Source organism: Lutjanus erythropterus, chromosome 7 (assembly GCF_056507025.1).
Source record: "Lutjanus erythropterus isolate fLutEry1 chromosome 7, fLutEry1.hap2, whole genome shotgun sequence".
Classification (NCBI taxonomy): Eukaryota; Metazoa; Chordata; class Actinopteri; order Lutjaniformes; family Lutjanidae; genus Lutjanus; species Lutjanus erythropterus.
Window position 1 is genome coordinate 39,675,825 of NC_139323.1, and position 17,280 is coordinate 39,693,104.

General features: G+C 42.5%; 2 protein-coding genes across 2 annotated transcripts in view; one reads left to right on the forward strand and one right to left on the reverse strand.

Moving 5' to 3' along the window:
* hmcn1 (hemicentin 1) overlaps nucleotides 1–9,687 on the forward strand; it is a 102,396-nt gene extending 92,709 nt beyond the window's left edge. Inside the window, exons 89-107 of the mRNA XM_084723737.1 lie at nucleotides 50–220; nucleotides 1,002–1,172; nucleotides 1,297–1,467; nucleotides 1,565–1,735; nucleotides 2,000–2,170; nucleotides 2,261–2,407; nucleotides 2,531–2,668; nucleotides 2,806–2,927; nucleotides 3,100–3,337; nucleotides 3,535–3,597; nucleotides 3,782–3,901; nucleotides 4,006–4,140; nucleotides 4,231–4,344; nucleotides 5,021–5,146; nucleotides 5,271–5,399; nucleotides 6,977–7,345; nucleotides 7,811–7,930; nucleotides 8,041–8,167; nucleotides 8,490–9,687. Coding sequence (XP_084579863.1) covers nucleotides 50–220; nucleotides 1,002–1,172; nucleotides 1,297–1,467; nucleotides 1,565–1,735; nucleotides 2,000–2,170; nucleotides 2,261–2,407; nucleotides 2,531–2,668; nucleotides 2,806–2,927; nucleotides 3,100–3,337; nucleotides 3,535–3,597; nucleotides 3,782–3,901; nucleotides 4,006–4,140; nucleotides 4,231–4,344; nucleotides 5,021–5,146; nucleotides 5,271–5,399; nucleotides 6,977–7,345; nucleotides 7,811–7,930; nucleotides 8,041–8,167; nucleotides 8,490–8,856 — 3,170 coding nt within the window. The 3' untranslated portion in view covers nucleotides 8,857–9,687. The remainder of the gene's footprint in view (nucleotides 1–49; nucleotides 221–1,001; nucleotides 1,173–1,296; nucleotides 1,468–1,564; nucleotides 1,736–1,999; nucleotides 2,171–2,260; nucleotides 2,408–2,530; nucleotides 2,669–2,805; nucleotides 2,928–3,099; nucleotides 3,338–3,534; nucleotides 3,598–3,781; nucleotides 3,902–4,005; nucleotides 4,141–4,230; nucleotides 4,345–5,020; nucleotides 5,147–5,270; nucleotides 5,400–6,976; nucleotides 7,346–7,810; nucleotides 7,931–8,040; nucleotides 8,168–8,489) is intronic.
* A 4,503-nt stretch (nucleotides 9,688–14,190) lies between these two features.
* On the reverse strand, nucleotides 14,191–16,940 carry arpc5b (actin related protein 2/3 complex, subunit 5B). The gene is made up of 4 exons (XM_084723738.1): nucleotides 16,656–16,940; nucleotides 15,423–15,494; nucleotides 15,085–15,261; nucleotides 14,191–14,581 (listed from the first exon to the last, which is right to left on the reverse strand). The coding sequence occupies exons 1-4, from the start codon at nucleotides 16,797–16,799 to the stop codon at nucleotides 14,519–14,521; spliced, it is 456 nt and encodes a 151-aa protein (XP_084579864.1). The 5' UTR covers nucleotides 16,800–16,940; the 3' UTR covers nucleotides 14,191–14,518.
* Between the last annotated feature and the right edge of the window lie 340 nt (nucleotides 16,941–17,280).

Genomic DNA, 17,280 nt, shown 5'->3' on the forward strand with positions numbered 1-17,280 from the left:
CCTGTGAGCGAACGGTGTGCGTGGTAACAAAATCTGTACCTCTGTCCAGTGGATGGTAACTGGTCGGAGTGGTCTCTCTGGGAGGAGTGCTCTCGTACGTGTGGTCAGGGCAACAGAACCAGGGTCCGGACCTGCAGTAACCCTCCAGCTCAGCATGGAGGCCGACCTTGTGAGGGGAAGGCAGTGGAGGTCATCATGTGCAGCGTCAGACCTTGTCCAGGTGAGTAATGAGATACTTTTTCTGGAAATGCAGCAGAAGACTGTCAGCTGGCAGGAATGTGTCCAACCTCAACTCAACTGTCCAGTACAGACCAAAGACAACATATTTGTTTAAAATCATACTTTCTGAACTTCCACAGTTTCTATTATGCAAGATTACCGGTCTGAAGTTTAGATGAGGCGTGTCAAACTCATTTTAGTTCATGGGCCACATAACTTTGATCCCAAGTGGGCTGGACCCGTAAAACCATTGCATAATAAACTATAAATAATCATAACTCAAAGTTTTCCCTTATTTTTAGTGTAAAGAAGAAAAACACTGTGTAAATTCAACAATGTAAATCAGGAATAGCATTGCAGTTTAATGAAAATTTTGAATTAATGACTTCTCTACAATTTTCATGCTTTGCAAAGTCAACCAGTGGGCCGGGTTGGATGCTTTGGCAGACAGGTTCCGGCATTTAAACTAATTTTTAGTAAAAGTACACAAATCCGCAAAATATACTTAAGTATCAAAAGTGAGAGTACTTATAAGGCAGAAAAATAGTGTGTTATATTGTATATTAATGTCTATAAGTAACTTATAAGTATAGCAGTCAAATAAATATAGTGGGATAAAAATTATAGTACTTCGCTCAGACATGTAGAAGAGTACAAGTCTAAAGTTGCATCAAATGGAAGGAACTCAGAACTGCACTTCAGTACAGTACTTTAGCAAATGTACGAGTTATTTTCCACCACTATATGCCTGTATGTGTGACGATCTGTTTACACTCCTGCAGTGGCGGGTAACTGGGGCTCTTGGTTACCATGGAGCCCGTGCAGTGAGACCTGTGGTAAAGGTATGCAGTCCAGAATCCGGCTGTGCAACAACCCTCCTCCAGCATTCGATGGGCCACGGTGTGAAGGCTCAGACACCCAGACACAAGTGTGCAAGGAGAGACCTTGTCCTGGTGAGAGCTCGGGGCTTTTACTTTACAAAAAAAACGGATTTTAATACCTGAAAATGCATTTTAGCAACAGACAATCGGCCTCAGTGACCGTCGCCCCTGTTTCTTCTTCTCTTGTGCCCTCCAGTGGATGGAAAGTGGTCCTCCTGGGTGAGCTGGGGAGCCTGCAGTGTTTCATGTGGAGGCGGGACCAGACAGAGGACGCGCCTCTGTGCCAGCCCCGCCCCTCAGCATGGCGGCAGGCAGTGTGAAGGCAACGATGTGCACATTGACTTCTGTAACAGTGACCCCTGCCCCAGTGAGTCACATTAACTTTGACTGCTTAGATTTTATTTCCTCCCATTAATGCACCGCTCTTTTCTTCGTCTTTGACTTTTTGACCTTCTGTTTTTCAGTCAGCGGTAACTGGGGTCCCTGGAGTAGCTGGGGCAGCTGCAGTAAGACATGTAACGGAGGTCAAATGAGGCGTTACAGGACATGTGACAACCCCAGGCCTGCCAATGGTGGGAGAGCGTGTGCAGGTGCAGATACACAGATACAGAGATGCGGCACTGCCAACTGTCCTGGTGAGTCGAGAGTGAAAAAGTTAGTGATGTTAGTGTGTTTTCTTTGTGCTCAGACATAGGGGAAACATATGTGGAATGCATCTTTAAAAAGAAAACCTCAAACTGTGTATTTCATAATTTTGAAGGTATCCTAAAAAGACTACACTGGTCCTAAAACTCAGACTATGAGACAATTAACAATTCCCTGCTGTGTGTCTGTATGATAACTTGATTTATGTGTGAATGAATGTAATTATTGTGTGTTTTTGTTGCGTATGCTTGCAGTTGATGGTAACTGGGGTCCTTGGCAGCCGTGGGGAGAGTGCTCTGCTTCCTGTGGGGGTGGAGAGAGGACACGCGTCCGTCTCTGTAATAGTCCGTCTCCTAGCAACAGTGGTCGGCCGTGTCCAGGAGACTCCTCTCAGCTGACCAGGTGTAACACTCAGGCCTGCCCAGGTAAGGCATCTTTGTAAATATATGTTGTGTATCTGTGCAGTTCATTGCAGAACTCGAAGAATTCTTAAAAACCTTCTCTTTTTTTATCAGGTGGACCCCAGAAAGCACGAGGAAGCATCATAGGGAACATCAATGATATTGAGTTTGGCATCGCCATCCTCAACGCCACCATCACAGACAGCAAGACTGGAGGCAAAATCATCAAAGCCACGATCACTAATGTACCGAGGTCATTAGGTCAGTTTTCCAACTGTTTCACGTGTTTAAATCTTCTACTTTTGGATGCTGTTCTCTTGAACTTTCTCGGTAAGTCTCATAAAAATAAATGAAATCCGCTCTTCTTCTGCCTTTAATTTCAAGGTCCTGCGATGAGAAAACTCATCTCAATCCTGAACCCTATCTACTGGACCACTGCACAGGAAATAGGAGAGGCTGTCAACGGCTACACGCTAACAGGAGGCATCTTCAGACGAGAGACACAGGTGGAGTTTGCCACAGGTAAGAATGGACATTCCTTGTTCTGTCTGTATCATTAACATCATGTATATAAAAATGAAAATGTTGGCTTGATGACTTTGGTTGCGAATGATGTTATAAAGTGGCTTGAAACCTAACAAATGTCTATATCTTGGTAGGTGAGATCCTGAGGATGACCCACATCGCCAGAGGCCTGGACTCAGATGGAGCGCTGTTACTGGACATCGTGGTGAACGGACACATCCTGCAGCTGCCCTCACATGCAGACATTAACATTAAGGTAAATAAATAAAATATGCAGATTATTTGACCATGGTATATTTATTACTTAGATTAAATTGTGTCTTGTATAAAATCTGTGGGAAAAGCAGTAAAACTATGAGTCATGTATCAATTACGAATCAGTGAAAATACTGTAAATTTGCCTTACGTGTTCACTTTGTTGGTCTCAGGACTACACGGAGGATTACATCCAGACCGGCCCGGGTCAGCTGTACGCTCTGTCCACACGCATGTTCAGCATCGACAGGGAGAGCGTGCCCTACTCCTGGAACCACACCATCTCCTACGACCTGTCCAAGGGCAAGATGCCTTATCTGGTAGAGATGCTGCACGCCACCGCCATCAGCGCTCACTACCACCCCCTGGAGGAGATGCTGGAGTATAGCATCCAAGCTAGCATCTCCAAAGGTGAGAACACTGGACGTGGGGATAACACTTCAACTATGAGAGAGATGAACTTTTGGATTATCTTTTTTTTAACTTTTATATTGCCATATTTTTATGTTGTCATCCAGTCAGTTACGTCTGATCTGTCCTCTTTTCCCTGCATGTTTTTGTCTCATATTTAAAATAAATTTAACAATGAAATGTTTACATGTTTGCAGGAGATCGCAGTAACCAGTGTCCTCAGGGATTCACTCTGGTGTCTGCTGGGCCCTACTGTGCAGGTAATGTTCATAACAACATATTAGGCTGTTCCTAACTCATTGGGAATCAGTTAAACAACTTTGTAGTCTATGGCTAGTTAATAATAGTGACATTTGCAGTTAAAAATCTGCTTTTAAAGACACTGAGTGGAACTTTCCTCTGCGTGTACAATATTTTTGTTTATGCATCATGTATGTGCTGCAGATGAGAACGAGTGTGAGGTCGGGAACCCTTGTTCTCATGCCTGCCACAACGCCATGGGAACCTACTACTGCTCTTGTCCCCGAGGTCTCACCATCTCAGCTGACGGCCGGACCTGTCAGGGTAAACAGCTCGCAAACATCCACCAGTCAGAATCAGTGCTGTCAGGATTATTCTCACACAAACAGGTCATTGTTTCAATAATTCACTGCTCTCCGTTCTTGTAGACATCGATGAGTGTTCACTCGGTGGGAACGTGTGCCATGATGCAGAGGACTGCGAGAACACCATTGGCTCTTACCGCTGTGTCATGCGCTGTGGGCGGGGCTTCAGGAGAACAGCTGATGGTCTCAGCTGTGCAGGTACATCAACAGGTTTTAATGATTAGCTGAGCATCTGTTGTGAGCGTTACTGATATGAAACATCTGACAGTTTTCTTCTGTGTTGGTCAGATGTGAACGAGTGCCAGGAGTCCAATCCGTGCAATCAACACTGTCTGAACACGATCGGTAGCTACAGATGCGCCTGCGAGCCGGGCTTTCAACTCAGGAACCGACGCTGTATAGGTGAGGCAGCTACACCTCTACATATAGTGATTTATCTGTGGTGTTGATCGTAAAAACCTGCTACTTTTGGCTTTTTTATTGCTTTAATTATTACTCATAAGGTCAGCTATCATACTACTTCATAACTGCTGGTCACTCACTACACTTTTTTGTAAGGACCATAGAGTATTATAACTCTCATAGTTGTAGTACATTATAACCATTTTATAATGCATTATAATCACACTACAATGCACTATGAAGCAAAATAATTGATTTGGGGGAACTTAACATTATTGAAATGTGACATATAACCAACTTGTAATTTATTATATCCTCATTTACCTCAGGATTACTTTACATAAAGTACCCACTGACCACTTAGAAGCCCATTATAATGCATTATAATACTGGTTTTAATACATTATAAAGTAAATTGTAAATATATTAGAAATATGAGAATTATAATACAGTATGATCCTTGCCAAAAGATGTCTGTGACTGACCAGCAGTTATGAAGTATTATGATACTTGACCTTGCTTTATAAGGTGTTAAGATCATTGTTATTAAGCTTTGTGAGTATTTTTATGAGTGCCAGTATGTCTATAATGCATTATAGACGTGGGCATTATAGTAAGTTATGTAAAAATTCCTTGAGGAAGCTGAAGTTCTGTATTTGACCTCTTCTCCTCCCAGACATAAACGAGTGCAGACAGAGGGTCTGTCGATCAGACCAGCAGTGTAAAAACACACGGGGAGGTTACACCTGTATCGATCTGTGCCCCAGTGGTATGACCAAAGGTGCCAACGGGACGTGTGTTGGTGAGTAATCACAGGATTTCTTCTTAAGCCAGAGAGAATTCACCAAAGTACAAAATTTTACAGAAATCTGGACTAGGAGAGATTTTAGTTTTGTGATTAACCTCTGTGACGTTTGCTGCTGCAGACATCGATGAGTGCAGAGATGGAACTCATCAATGCCGATACAATCAGATCTGTGAGAACACCAGAGGCAGCTACCACTGCACCTGTCCGCGTGGCTACAGGTCACAGGGAGTGGGACGGCCCTGTGTCGGTACGTGCATCCTTTATGTCGCTCATATCCTGTTATAACCCCCCGTCAGACAAAGTATAAATCAAACATGATCCAGTATTTTATGACATTCAAAAGAACTTTATTTGCAGTGACCAGGCAGGCGATACTTCAGCTTGCTTGTATGTCTAATAATGTTAAGCTCGGGATGTTTGCGAAAGCATACAGCATGTTAAAGGGACAGTTCACCTCCAGTTCAGCCTGTAGAGATATTTATCCAACTCAGCTGTTTTGGTGTGAGTTACCAGGTTTTTGGAGATGTTGGCCAAAGATATGTCTTCTCTCAAACATAATGGAACTAGACACAGTTGGTCTGTGATGCTCAAGGCACCAAAAATGATGATCGTGACAGCACAGGATGGCTTCCTCCTCAGCTGAGCTGTAACCTCTCATCCATGAGTAGATGCATGCTTCTTTCTCCACAGTGAGAATGGTTGATGGGAGAATGAAATTAGTTCCTGCTGCTTTCGTATCGTCACAAACTGCATCTAGTTCCATTATATTGAAGAGAAGGCAGACATCTCTCCAGTCAACATCTCCAAAACATTAATAAATAACATGAGAGGCCAGTGGAGAAATATGTATTTTTGATCTGGGGGTGAACTGTCTCTTTAAGCAATTAAAAAAATACGCACTGCTTCTCCTTCATGCTTCCTGTCAGCTTGCTTGCTTCTGCCACAAACTTCTCTCTTTGTGTCAGTGACTCACTCCTGTTTAAAGCCTAAAATAACTCTGCTGTCATTCACTGTGTAGTTCACGTTTATATTCTGTCAATGCTTGCTTACATCTCTAAAATGCTGCAATTAAACCCGCTGACTAACTCATAACAGTAAAGGTAGAGACCCCGCAAAGATTCAGTGCATGGTGTCCGGTCCTCTGAAGCTCTATCAGACATGAGTAAGAGAGAGGGCAAGAAAGGACAACAGAGGAGGAGAAACTGACGTGTGTCCTCCTTTTGACACGTCAGCCATAAAAAGACCAGCACCACCAGCCCTGTCTGTCACTCTGTTTTCTTTCATTCTCTTCCAAATTCTTTTTCAAACTTTTACCTTTACGTTTGGATCTGGCTATTTCCTGGTGTTGCTTTGTAATGGCATACACTCACTGTTCCACTCATGACATCATTAACATGGTATGCTGATGTCTGTCTTTGTGACATATTTATCTGGCATGAATTGGACTTTGTACCTGATATCAAATGTGAATTATATTTGATATCGTTTCCTCAGATCAAATGTGAACTAGATTCAGAGCTCATCTTCAAATCATTACTTTTATTTGATATGAGAGGAGATCATCTGTCTCTCATTCAAACTAAACAAACATATTCGTAGTCTCAATACATTTCTGTCTTGTGACATGAAACTGTATTGTTGTACAGTGGGGTAATTGACATATACCATTTTTTCCCCCTCATTCTCATCTCCCTCCTCTATTTTCATGGCCTCATTTTCATCCATCACCCTTTTCCTTGTTTCTTCTGCATTATTTTTGCACTTTTTTCTTCTTTTGTCCTTTTGTCTTTTCCTGGTGCTGGTCTTTCTCTGTGCTGAGGGCAGACATTAATGAGTGTGAGCGGCTGCCACAGCCCTGTGCCCACCAGTGCATCAACACGCCTGGCAGCTTCAAGTGCACCTGCCCACCAGGGCGCCACCTGCTGGGCGATGGCAAGTCCTGCGCTGGTCTGGAGCGTCTGCCCAGCTATGAGAGTTACTCGTACGGCTACAGGACGTCGCAGTCCTCTCCTGAGCGCAGCTCCTACCAGAGACTGTACCACAACCTGGCCTCTCAGAGCTTCCACTCCTACACAGCCAATGAGAGGGGGCGCCACAGGAGCCGGAGTCGCAGACAGACTCGTGTACATTCCTCTCAGCGGGGTCTCCTCGCTTGCCAGCAGGGGTTTGAGTCCAGGGGTGGTTCCTGCGTAGGTAACTATGGAGGACAGGCAGGGCTGAGATGAGGGAGAGGAGAGAAGTTAATATGACGGAAACTGTTTTGTTGCCTTCCTGCTGCTTGTTGGTTTGCTAGCTTTAAAGGGACAGTTCACCCCAAAATCAAAAATACATGTTTTTTAGCTTACAGATCTGCCTTCTCTCAATATGTTGGAACTAGATGGTCACGATTGTTCACAACCGAGTCCAAATCAAGTCTCCAGTCACTTGAGTGTGCGACTTAAATGCAACTTGAGCTCACATCGCAGACTGGAGTCCCCATCTTTGACATACACTGCAACAATCTAATTTTGGGCTGAACTGTCCCTTTAAAAATGTGTCTCCTTACATAATTTATGTCTCTGATTTTCTCTGTTTCATTTGTGTGTGTGTGTGTGTTCGTGTGTGTGTGTGTGTGTGTGTGTGTGTGTGTGTGTGTGTGTGTGTGTGTGTCACCAACAGACATCAATGAGTGTGAGGTGAGGGATGCTTGTCAGCACGAGTGCATGAACACACCGGGGAGCCACAGGTGTATCTGTCCTTCTGGTTACCGTCTCATGACCAACGGGAAGACATGTCAAGGTGAGAACAACCAGCTACTTCCTGTTTTCTCCCACCATCATCATCATCATCATCATTGCTTCATTATACCACGTACTGTGATACTGATGAGCTGTTTGCTGTATGAACAGACATAGACGAGTGTCTGGAACAGAACATCCAGTGTGGAGCGAACCAGATGTGCTTCAACATGAGAGGAAGTTACCAGTGTATCGACACACCCTGTCCGACCAACTACCAGAGGGATCCAGCCACAGGGTAAACCTTCACAGAAATACACTTAACACTCAATAAGATCAGTGGGTGGAGCTTCTGGGTCTGCAAAGTGAAGCCAATGCAGAAATGCGTTAAACTTAAACTTGCATTCTTCCTGATGGCAGGGGGCAACTCCAGTGTTTGCAAAAAGAAGTCTGACTGTATTTAACCTTGTGAGAAAAACTTCTCATTAAATTAATTACAACTCTATCTAACTGTATATCTATCGACCGATCTATCGATCTGTCTATCAATCTGAGATAGTATTTGTTGTTTTTCTGCTTTCCACTCTATGTTCAGCTGAAATCTGCCGTCTCTGTTTTAGATTCTGCCTGAAGAACTGTCCACCAAACGACCTGGAGTGCGCACTGAGTCCTTACGCTCTGGAGTACAAGTTGCTGTCGCTCCCCTTCGGCATCGCGGCAAACCAGGACCTGATCAGACTGGTGGCCTACACGCAGGACGGAGTGATGCACCCCAGAACCACCTTCCTCGTGGTGGACGAGGACGTCACGATACCGTTTGCCCTGCGAGACGAGAACCTGAAGGGAGTGCTGTTCACCACCAAGGCTCTGCGAGAGCCCCGCACATACCGCATGAAGGTCCGAGCCCTCTCTTACAGCGAAGACGGAGGCATCGAGTACCAGACGACCTTCATCGTCTACATCGCAGTCTCCGCCTACCCCTACTGAGAGCACTTTAAATGACGCGGGACGAAGGTGCGGCGATGACTTGCGTCCTCCGCTTGCAGCACCACTGAGATAAAGGAGCGAGTGGGTGTGGTTCTGGAAAAGTCACCACATCGGTGAACAAACTGAAAGAAAAAAGACTTTTTGTTGAAGTGTGAGAGTGACCAGTGAGTGCGTACAGCCCTGAAGACGCAGGCCGCTTGGAGGTTCACAGGACGATGAAACTGGCCGTTTATTGGCTCTAATCCCTGGAATCATCCCTCAGTCTGTCAGGACATTTTCAGTGAAATGTTTGATTTGTTTTTCCCGTGTTATTTCCCCTTGCCCCTTCAGGTTTATTTATAAGATCAACGATATTTTGCTCCTCAAAGCCGAAGCGTCCACCTCTGGCTCAGAAACTTGGCTCCAGAAATCTTAGCTAGCCTTTTATTTACATCTAACTATTATTAACTTATTGGGAAGTGCTTGAACAAGAAAAACGGGCAGTTCCCACCTTCGTTCAGCCCTTTGTGTCTCCGGTCACCACAGTGGAGTTGTGACTGTTCAGATTATGGTGCTCATTTTGGCGATTTAAAACTTGACCGTCATATATTGTACATCCTCAGGTAGCGGCCTATCATACACACAAGTGCATCAAATACACAGAAACGCCTATTCAACCATTACACTGATCACATCATCAATGTGCCATACTGCTCCATCCAACAGTTGATGCCAAGATGTATTTTATTTTTATGACTTGTACATATGTTTTGTTTCTCATAATGTTTTTCCATACTGTACTTATTGTATCCATTTTGTAATAAAAATGTAATAAATGAATATACACTGAAATTAAGCAGAATGTACAATATGTCTGCAACACGACTGCACATTTAAGCCTTTCACATCACGTACATAAATGAGATATATATAAGTATGTTATTTATTATTATAAATCAACATAAACTCATAATCTATATGTTCCCGTTACTTTAGAAATAGCCATTTAATTTTTTTTTTTTTTTTATTAATAATCTTTATTGTGCATTATGCAAACATAGCAGTAGTGGCATGATAATATATTACATTGGAACATAGAACAGGGATCATCAAAGGGAGAAGTAGACAATGCCAGGGGTTACAAATTAAGTTGCATTATAAATAAATAAAATATATGCAATAAAATTGTATCAAAAAAATTAACATTATAACAGAATCTTAAATTTAGAGCACAATCTTAGGGTTTTCACAGCTTTTCTTTTACTTGAGGTCTTGATGTAGGATTCTGCTTCCTTTTTAAAGGCACAGAAAAAGGGTTTGATTTTTAGCACCTTACGCCATTTATAGTTACATACGGTCGGGTCGACTTACGGAGATCATCATCCTGCGCCGTTTACGGCAGCGCAGAGCGGACAAACTGCACTAACAGTGAGTCTTGGGAAGCCCATGGCGACCTTACGTAGACGCCGCAGCGTAAACACGGAAGTAGACGAGGAGGATAGACGCGGGTGATCGCTGGCAGACCATTTAGCGTTGCGAACCTTGACTGGCACAGTTTTGACAAATGGAGGATCATACATACACTGTACCAGAACAAAAAGCAGCGAACAGTGAATCCCCGTCATCCAAGAAGCGGAGACGCGAAGAAAGTAAACGCAAACATGACAGGAAACGGCAAAAACACGAATCAACGTCGGCATAGTGTTTACACGACGGAAATCGCTGATGGAGGACAAACGTTTTCACAGTGACACCGAGGTTGCCTGTTTCCTGCTGGACAGGTAAGTCATCCTACACACATAATTGTAGTTTGTTGTGAGATAGCTTTCGCTCGCCATTTTGTCCGCTGACGGCCACCGTACTCTTGGTGAGAGAGGGGCGGTGTCGGGGTAAATCCTCTTAGTTGCAATCTAAGGTTTGAACGTTAGATGTCACTGGAAATCACACACTTTCCCTGTAAATTAACAAATAACATGTTAAATTAACAACAATCGCATATATGTATCGTGTATAAATGCATGAAATAGGGATGAAATAATGGGAAGTGGATCAGTAAAGCTGATCAGCTGCTGCTGGTAGAGACAGTCCATCAAATCTAAAGAGTTTAGTGCCACAGTTCAGAATCTGAAAATGCATGGAAACTGATTAAACAAAATTAATATAAAATCTTGTTGCACCCCTGATAAATGCAAAAAATGTAGTGTAACAATGTATAAAGGTTAAACTACTACCTTATTCTGAATTCTACATTTTTGCAGCTAATGTTTTACTTACCATGACCATGATCACATATCTTCTTTTTCTGTGTTCTACATTTTTTTTAGGGATTTCTACTTTAAATGTTCACCAAAATCACAAAATCGTACTTGTAGCAGTTTTTTGCAGTGATAGTATATAAACATGATTCCAAAAAGTTTAGCTAATTCTTTCTGACATATTATCAATTAAAGAGTGTAGACATATATATTTAAAGGGTTTCCTCATCAACCTTGCTTTTTGTTAATATACACTCATTCTGCATTTGATGCCTTTTACTTACTCTGTAGAAGTTTCATTTCTACAGAAAACACTCCTAAACACACTAAAACATTTCGTTTGTTTGTAGTCCAACCTTTGTTCTGTCACTTGGTGACATCACTGTGTAACACATCTTGGATTACGCAGCTAACTTGTAAATTAATTTGGAAAGATCTGTGGGACTTAGAAAGACAAAAGCTAAGACAGAGGTAAAGTGTCTGTTCTCAGGATGAAGAACGGTCCTGCAGCTATGGCCTAAATCTGTTCTAGAAGGAACCCAACATTAGTATGAGCTTGAAAATGAGCTTCATACAGGCACATTAATTGGTGACAGGTCGTATGATAAGAGTATGACTGAAGCGGAAAAGGGAATCCTTGAGGGCAGCATTATAAATACAGGCCCCGACTTCTATTCACCATATATATGAGTGTGTGCTCGTCAAACATCATCAAAAGTCATGACAAAGTTATGATCAGCATTCATACCTTTTATTTTTTTGTCAAAAAAGCACAAACATAAAAAAGGAATATTGAGTAAGGCAGTTTGTACATCAGTTTGGTACGCTCCCTCGTCCTGCGCTCAGCTAGAAGAGCATCTCTGACTAGAATACATGAAACAGGAGAAGAAGAAACCAGACCGCTCTCCTCTTTGTCGTCATGTAAAACTAGACGTTACTGCATTAGGAAAAGTAATCTAACTTCTGGATGCATCATCACTGATGACAGTATTCAAACATGATGTCTAAATATCAACTGTTGAGTAAAACAACTGTGTGTTTTAGAAAAAAGCAACATCCGTTTGAGAAATTCCACTCAAGTGTTTGACTGGAAATGAGGAACAAAAACGTTATGCTCGAAGTGAATTCCCTGTAATACTACGTCTACACGAGGAGCAAGGTTGCAATACGGCAACTTTTTCTTTCCTTTTATGTTCATTTACACCGTTTATAATTATAACTGCACCACTTTATCGTTAAAATTCTTCTCTAACACGCAATGGCAACTAAATCATCAATGTAATCTACATGAAAGCAAAATAAATCATTTGGCAACAGACGTTATCTACCTGATAAGGCAGATAAAACTTTAACATTTCCAGTTTTCCTCCTCATTTTATAAAACATACGGAAAATTATAAGCATATGTGGTAGTAACAGTATGACTTCCTGCTGCCAGATTATAGCATGTGAGGAGCATTTGTTCGATAAATCTGAACTTGGATTAAATACAAAAAAAAAAATCACTTAATTTTTCCATTAGAGACACATAAACATGTACAAAAGACAGGTATGAAATGCTTGAGAAAATACTCTCAAAAAAGTGGGATCATGCAAACGATATTATTCTAAAATCACTTAAAAGAGAGAAAATATTCATCTTATCTCAGTCTCTTCTGATAATGTCACCCCTTTTATGCTGTGTTTTTTAATTTCCATCAAGTAGGGATTTGGCCTTTGAGGCAAAAATCATCACTATAAAACAAAACCAAGAGGAAAATATTTAATCCTAGATTATTTTTTTTTGTTAAATACCAAAATAAAAAAAGCGATCTGAGAGGGTCGTTTTCCTGAAAGAACAGACAGAGTGCGGCTCCAGGGCCGCATCAGTCGCAGAGAGAGAAGTCAGACACACAGAGGACGTGATGGACAGTAAAATGGGATTAATAAGAGTGGTGGTGGAGATGCATCGTGGGTAATAATAATCCTTAACTGGGGCAGCAGGCAGCATGAAAGGATGGATGGATGGATGGATGGATGACACCAACCCCCCCACTCCACCACTCCTCCTTCTGGGTGCATGACGACCCCCACATGAGCAAATCCACCGCCCTCCATCTGTGACTGTGCTTTTCAGGAGCCTCCCGCTGCTAAAGTGTTATATCGAGAGGCAATGAGAGGATTTACTGACAGAGGATCAGGCTTTTATTCCACCAGGAAGTCTCTGCAGCAGATAAAACGCGAGAGAGAAAGATGGAAAAACAAACACTGAGAGAGATTTTTCCTGAGAGAAACAAAGCTGAAGCCGTCTGTGTGGAAATCAATGGAGGATACACTGTGTTTGTTCATACGAGTGTGTAGTAATGTGTGTGTTTAGCTGTGGCTCCCAACCTTTTTGGCATGTGACCATTTAAAAGGATAGTTTGGATTATGTGAAGTGGGGTTATACGAGGTCCTTATTGATTTTACTTTGCCTTTTCAGATGCGAAACCACCATTATATGAATCAAATATCATTCTCTGTCACCCAACCAAGACTCCATTAGTCATTTTACCTCGCAGAACAAACTCAGTAAAACACCAAAGTCACACAATAAGACAAATACTCTGACCAATCAAGACAGCGACAGACCAGCAGCTCCTGTGTTCTGCAAGCTAAAATTGCTGATTTTGTCAGTTGAGTCTGGTTGGTTTGGAGAGAGCGATGTTTGCCTTATATGACAGCGGTTTTCCATCATAAGGCTGTCTGATGCAAAGGTAAAAATGTAACAGTAGAAATGATGTGAAACTTTTTAGTTGGGCCTGTTTTAGGTGGCTAAAATACAAAAATAAATTTCGTTATTAAGCCTGTCCGTAGCAGTACTACTCCAGTATTCCTGCTACTGACTATGGATAAGTATCTCCACTTCAAATAATCCAAACTATCCCTTTAAAACGAAGCAGGTCTGCTTATGGCTCCTCATCAGAGGTGCATTCAGTCTGTCCACTGGTTTTTAGAGGTAAAAAGATCCAGTCGTTTATAAGATAAAAGCAAGAGTCTCCTGCGTTCTGGGTTGGGAACCACTGGTGAGCAGAATGAGCTCATACTGTACAGGTGTGACACGGGGGGGGGGTTAGGTTAGGGTTATACTGTTAATAGATCAGGGACGCAGCACAGACACATGGGGTGTGAAATCATCTGTAGCACCCTGTGAGGAATACAATTTAGGCTGTGATCATGCATAGGAAGAAAAAAGAAAAGCCACGTTTTAACCTAATGTGTGACCCAGATTTGATTTTCTTTTTTCAGTCTAGCCTTGAACGCAGCAGGATCTCACACTGGGTTAAAAATCAGTTGTTCCTTTTAGTTCCTATGCTCTCTGTTAGATTACACGAACAGTACGGTACAGATGCAGTCCTCCTGTATCTGTCAGTGATGTGGAGTGAGCTGATCCTCCTCCGCTTCTCTTTTTAGACCGTCTTCCTCGCTGTTAGTACCCTGACGATGCTGCCCACTCCTCCAGCTGCCAGAGCCTGGAGAAACAGAGAGATAAATACCGTCAGGCTGTTTTTTTTACTGAAACCGAATCTCTACAGTCCCACCATGGCCTCAAACTACAGACCCCCACGGACATGATGCTGTTTAACCTCTTCCACTCCTTCCCTCCCCACCATGGACCCATTTAGATTATTTTAGGGGGGTTGTGAGGTGGAGACAGCAAGTCAATAGTATATGACACATAAACACATAAACATCATCTGAAAACTGGGAACCTTAAGATTAACTTGAGATGCAGCTCAGCACTCTGAATCATTTTTTTCTAGTTCTATTTTCTCTTTAGGTGCCTGTTAAGATTTTGAAAGTTTAGTGTGTATGAGGGCCGTGACACTCAGTTTGATTATTAAAATCCTTATCAGGAGAGAAAAGGTTGGACACTGCATCCGTAAAAATGTTTGTTTTCTAGTTTGTCTTGAGGATTTTTAGGAAACGTCCGTCACTTAACGGTCATGTCAGACAGTAAAGTGGAAATATTTACCTTTTCGTGCCACTGCAGTAGGACTGCGCTGCTGTTTTCTGACGGCCTCTCGAAGCCTTTGTAGATGTATTTCATCAGCAGGTCAACACCGTTCTTGTCGAGGGACTGGACCCCTTTCTCAATGTCGCTGCTCTTAAAGGCGCTGAGCACCTTCAGCACCAAACTCTCCGCACGATCCTGACGACACAAGGGAAGACGTGAGGATGAGAGTTACTGCAGAGTTCTCCTTCCAGACCACTGAATCACAAATCTGCAGTTCAGTAAAAGTTCACGCGCCTAAATTGGCACAAGATTTTAGCTGCATTTCAAAACAATGCATTTCCATCGGCCAAACCCACCTTGACGTTCTGGTTCTTTGTGTTGATTGGTGGATTCTTCAGAACTGCATGTAAAGCCTCCATCAGATTTCCTGTGCAGTGAGGGTTAAGGATACAACACAGCAGACACCTTCATACATCAAAAGCCCAAATAATGTAATCCCACTGTCAAGCCCTCACAGCTCTCTGTGTTAATGATGATTGGCTTCAGATTTCAAATCACTCAGTTCTCTCAGATCAGCAGTTGGTGATTGTCTGACTGCACTTTCAATGAGATCCAGATCTCATGAAGGTGCTTTTTGTTAATTCTCTGCAAAAAAAAAAAGACCTAAGATCTGTCTATCTATAACTATATTAATCCTGCTGTCCACACAGACCGCAAAGAGGTCACTTCCTCATGTCACAAATGCACGCAAAATGTTCAGCAGGACTCAGTACTGTTGACTGACACATCAAGTATGTTCCACCTCGACTATGTTGTTTATACATAATACACAGTCTCCTCTTTACAGCGTTTCTTTGCTAACTATATTACTCTGTACTCTTCACAGCCTGAACAAACAGCAGTAATGTTTACACACTGGAACAGAGCATGCCAGTGTTGTTTTCTGCTAAAATTTTGAGCACTGTATTGTCAGTTGAAAAAATGCGAACCTATCCTTTAAATCTCCTCCACTGTAACATGAAGTGGGAGTGAACAATCTTATTCAATGAGGAAGTGGAGCACTTCCATGCCTTATAAGGAGTATGGAACCGAAAACTAGAGACTCAGCTGGCCACAGATTTTCACAAAAGCCTCTCATTAATGCCCAAAATGTAACTGTAATCATAATGCGATTTCTGTGCCAAAGAGAAAACAGATTTTTAGCACATGAGGCAAATCTTTGCTTCAGCAACACTCACCTTACTAAGCTAATCTGCAGAAACACAATAAAGTTGTACGAGTACTGGTTAATTAAGTCTTTATACGAATACATAGTGAACTTGTGCAAATGCATATTAGCTTGCAGTTGATATACATAAAGAGTCTGTTCTGTCTTGGGGGAGAAATCCCTGGAATGTGACTGCCAGGCAAGTCTGGACAGTAACTGGCCTACTTGCAAAACGCCTATTCAAACAGGCAGCAGCAGCAGCAGACATATGTACAGGAAAATTACCGCTAAATCAGAGCCAAGAATGCAAACAGACTGTTGTTTTCCTCAAGCAGATCCTGTATGCTAACAGACCGGCTAGCTAATCATCATGTGAAGGATATTGTCTGATGAGGGAGTCCACCTCTGCCTCGTCAGGACCCAGCTGGTTCTCTCCTCCGTCCTCCTCGTCCACAAATTTGTTCTCGTCGTACTCGTCCACGTCCACCCGCCTGAAGCGGGCGGCGGACACGGTGTTCTTCGACATGTCGGCGGCGGTTTTCTGAGTCTGATTCTTTAACCGAAAAGGACCAGAGTTGAAGCTCAAGTCCGGCCTTTTTTTTTTCTTTTTTTTTGTACAGTGCTTCTCTTTGATACGGCGGCTGTCACAGGCAAGCAGCTTCCTGACTTCCTCCCCTTCCGCGTGCACGACATCTCCCCCTAGTGGACAAAATGTGACACTGCAGGTCGCTGCCTGTACTTCCGGGTTCTGCTCGCTAGAGGGCGATCAAACACAAGAAATAGAACCAGTGTCCGTGAAAGCAGCACATTTTACTCAATGTCATGAGTCAACACATTTTTGACAAACACGAAAATGTACTATGTTTAAAAAAAGACTAAATCATCCCATTTATTTATTTATTCATTTATATTTTCTGTACATTTGAGCTGCATACTTATGGTCTAAATTATGTTTGAGAGCCTTCTCTGTGCTGCCAGGTATTTAAAATAATCTTAAAATATTTCTT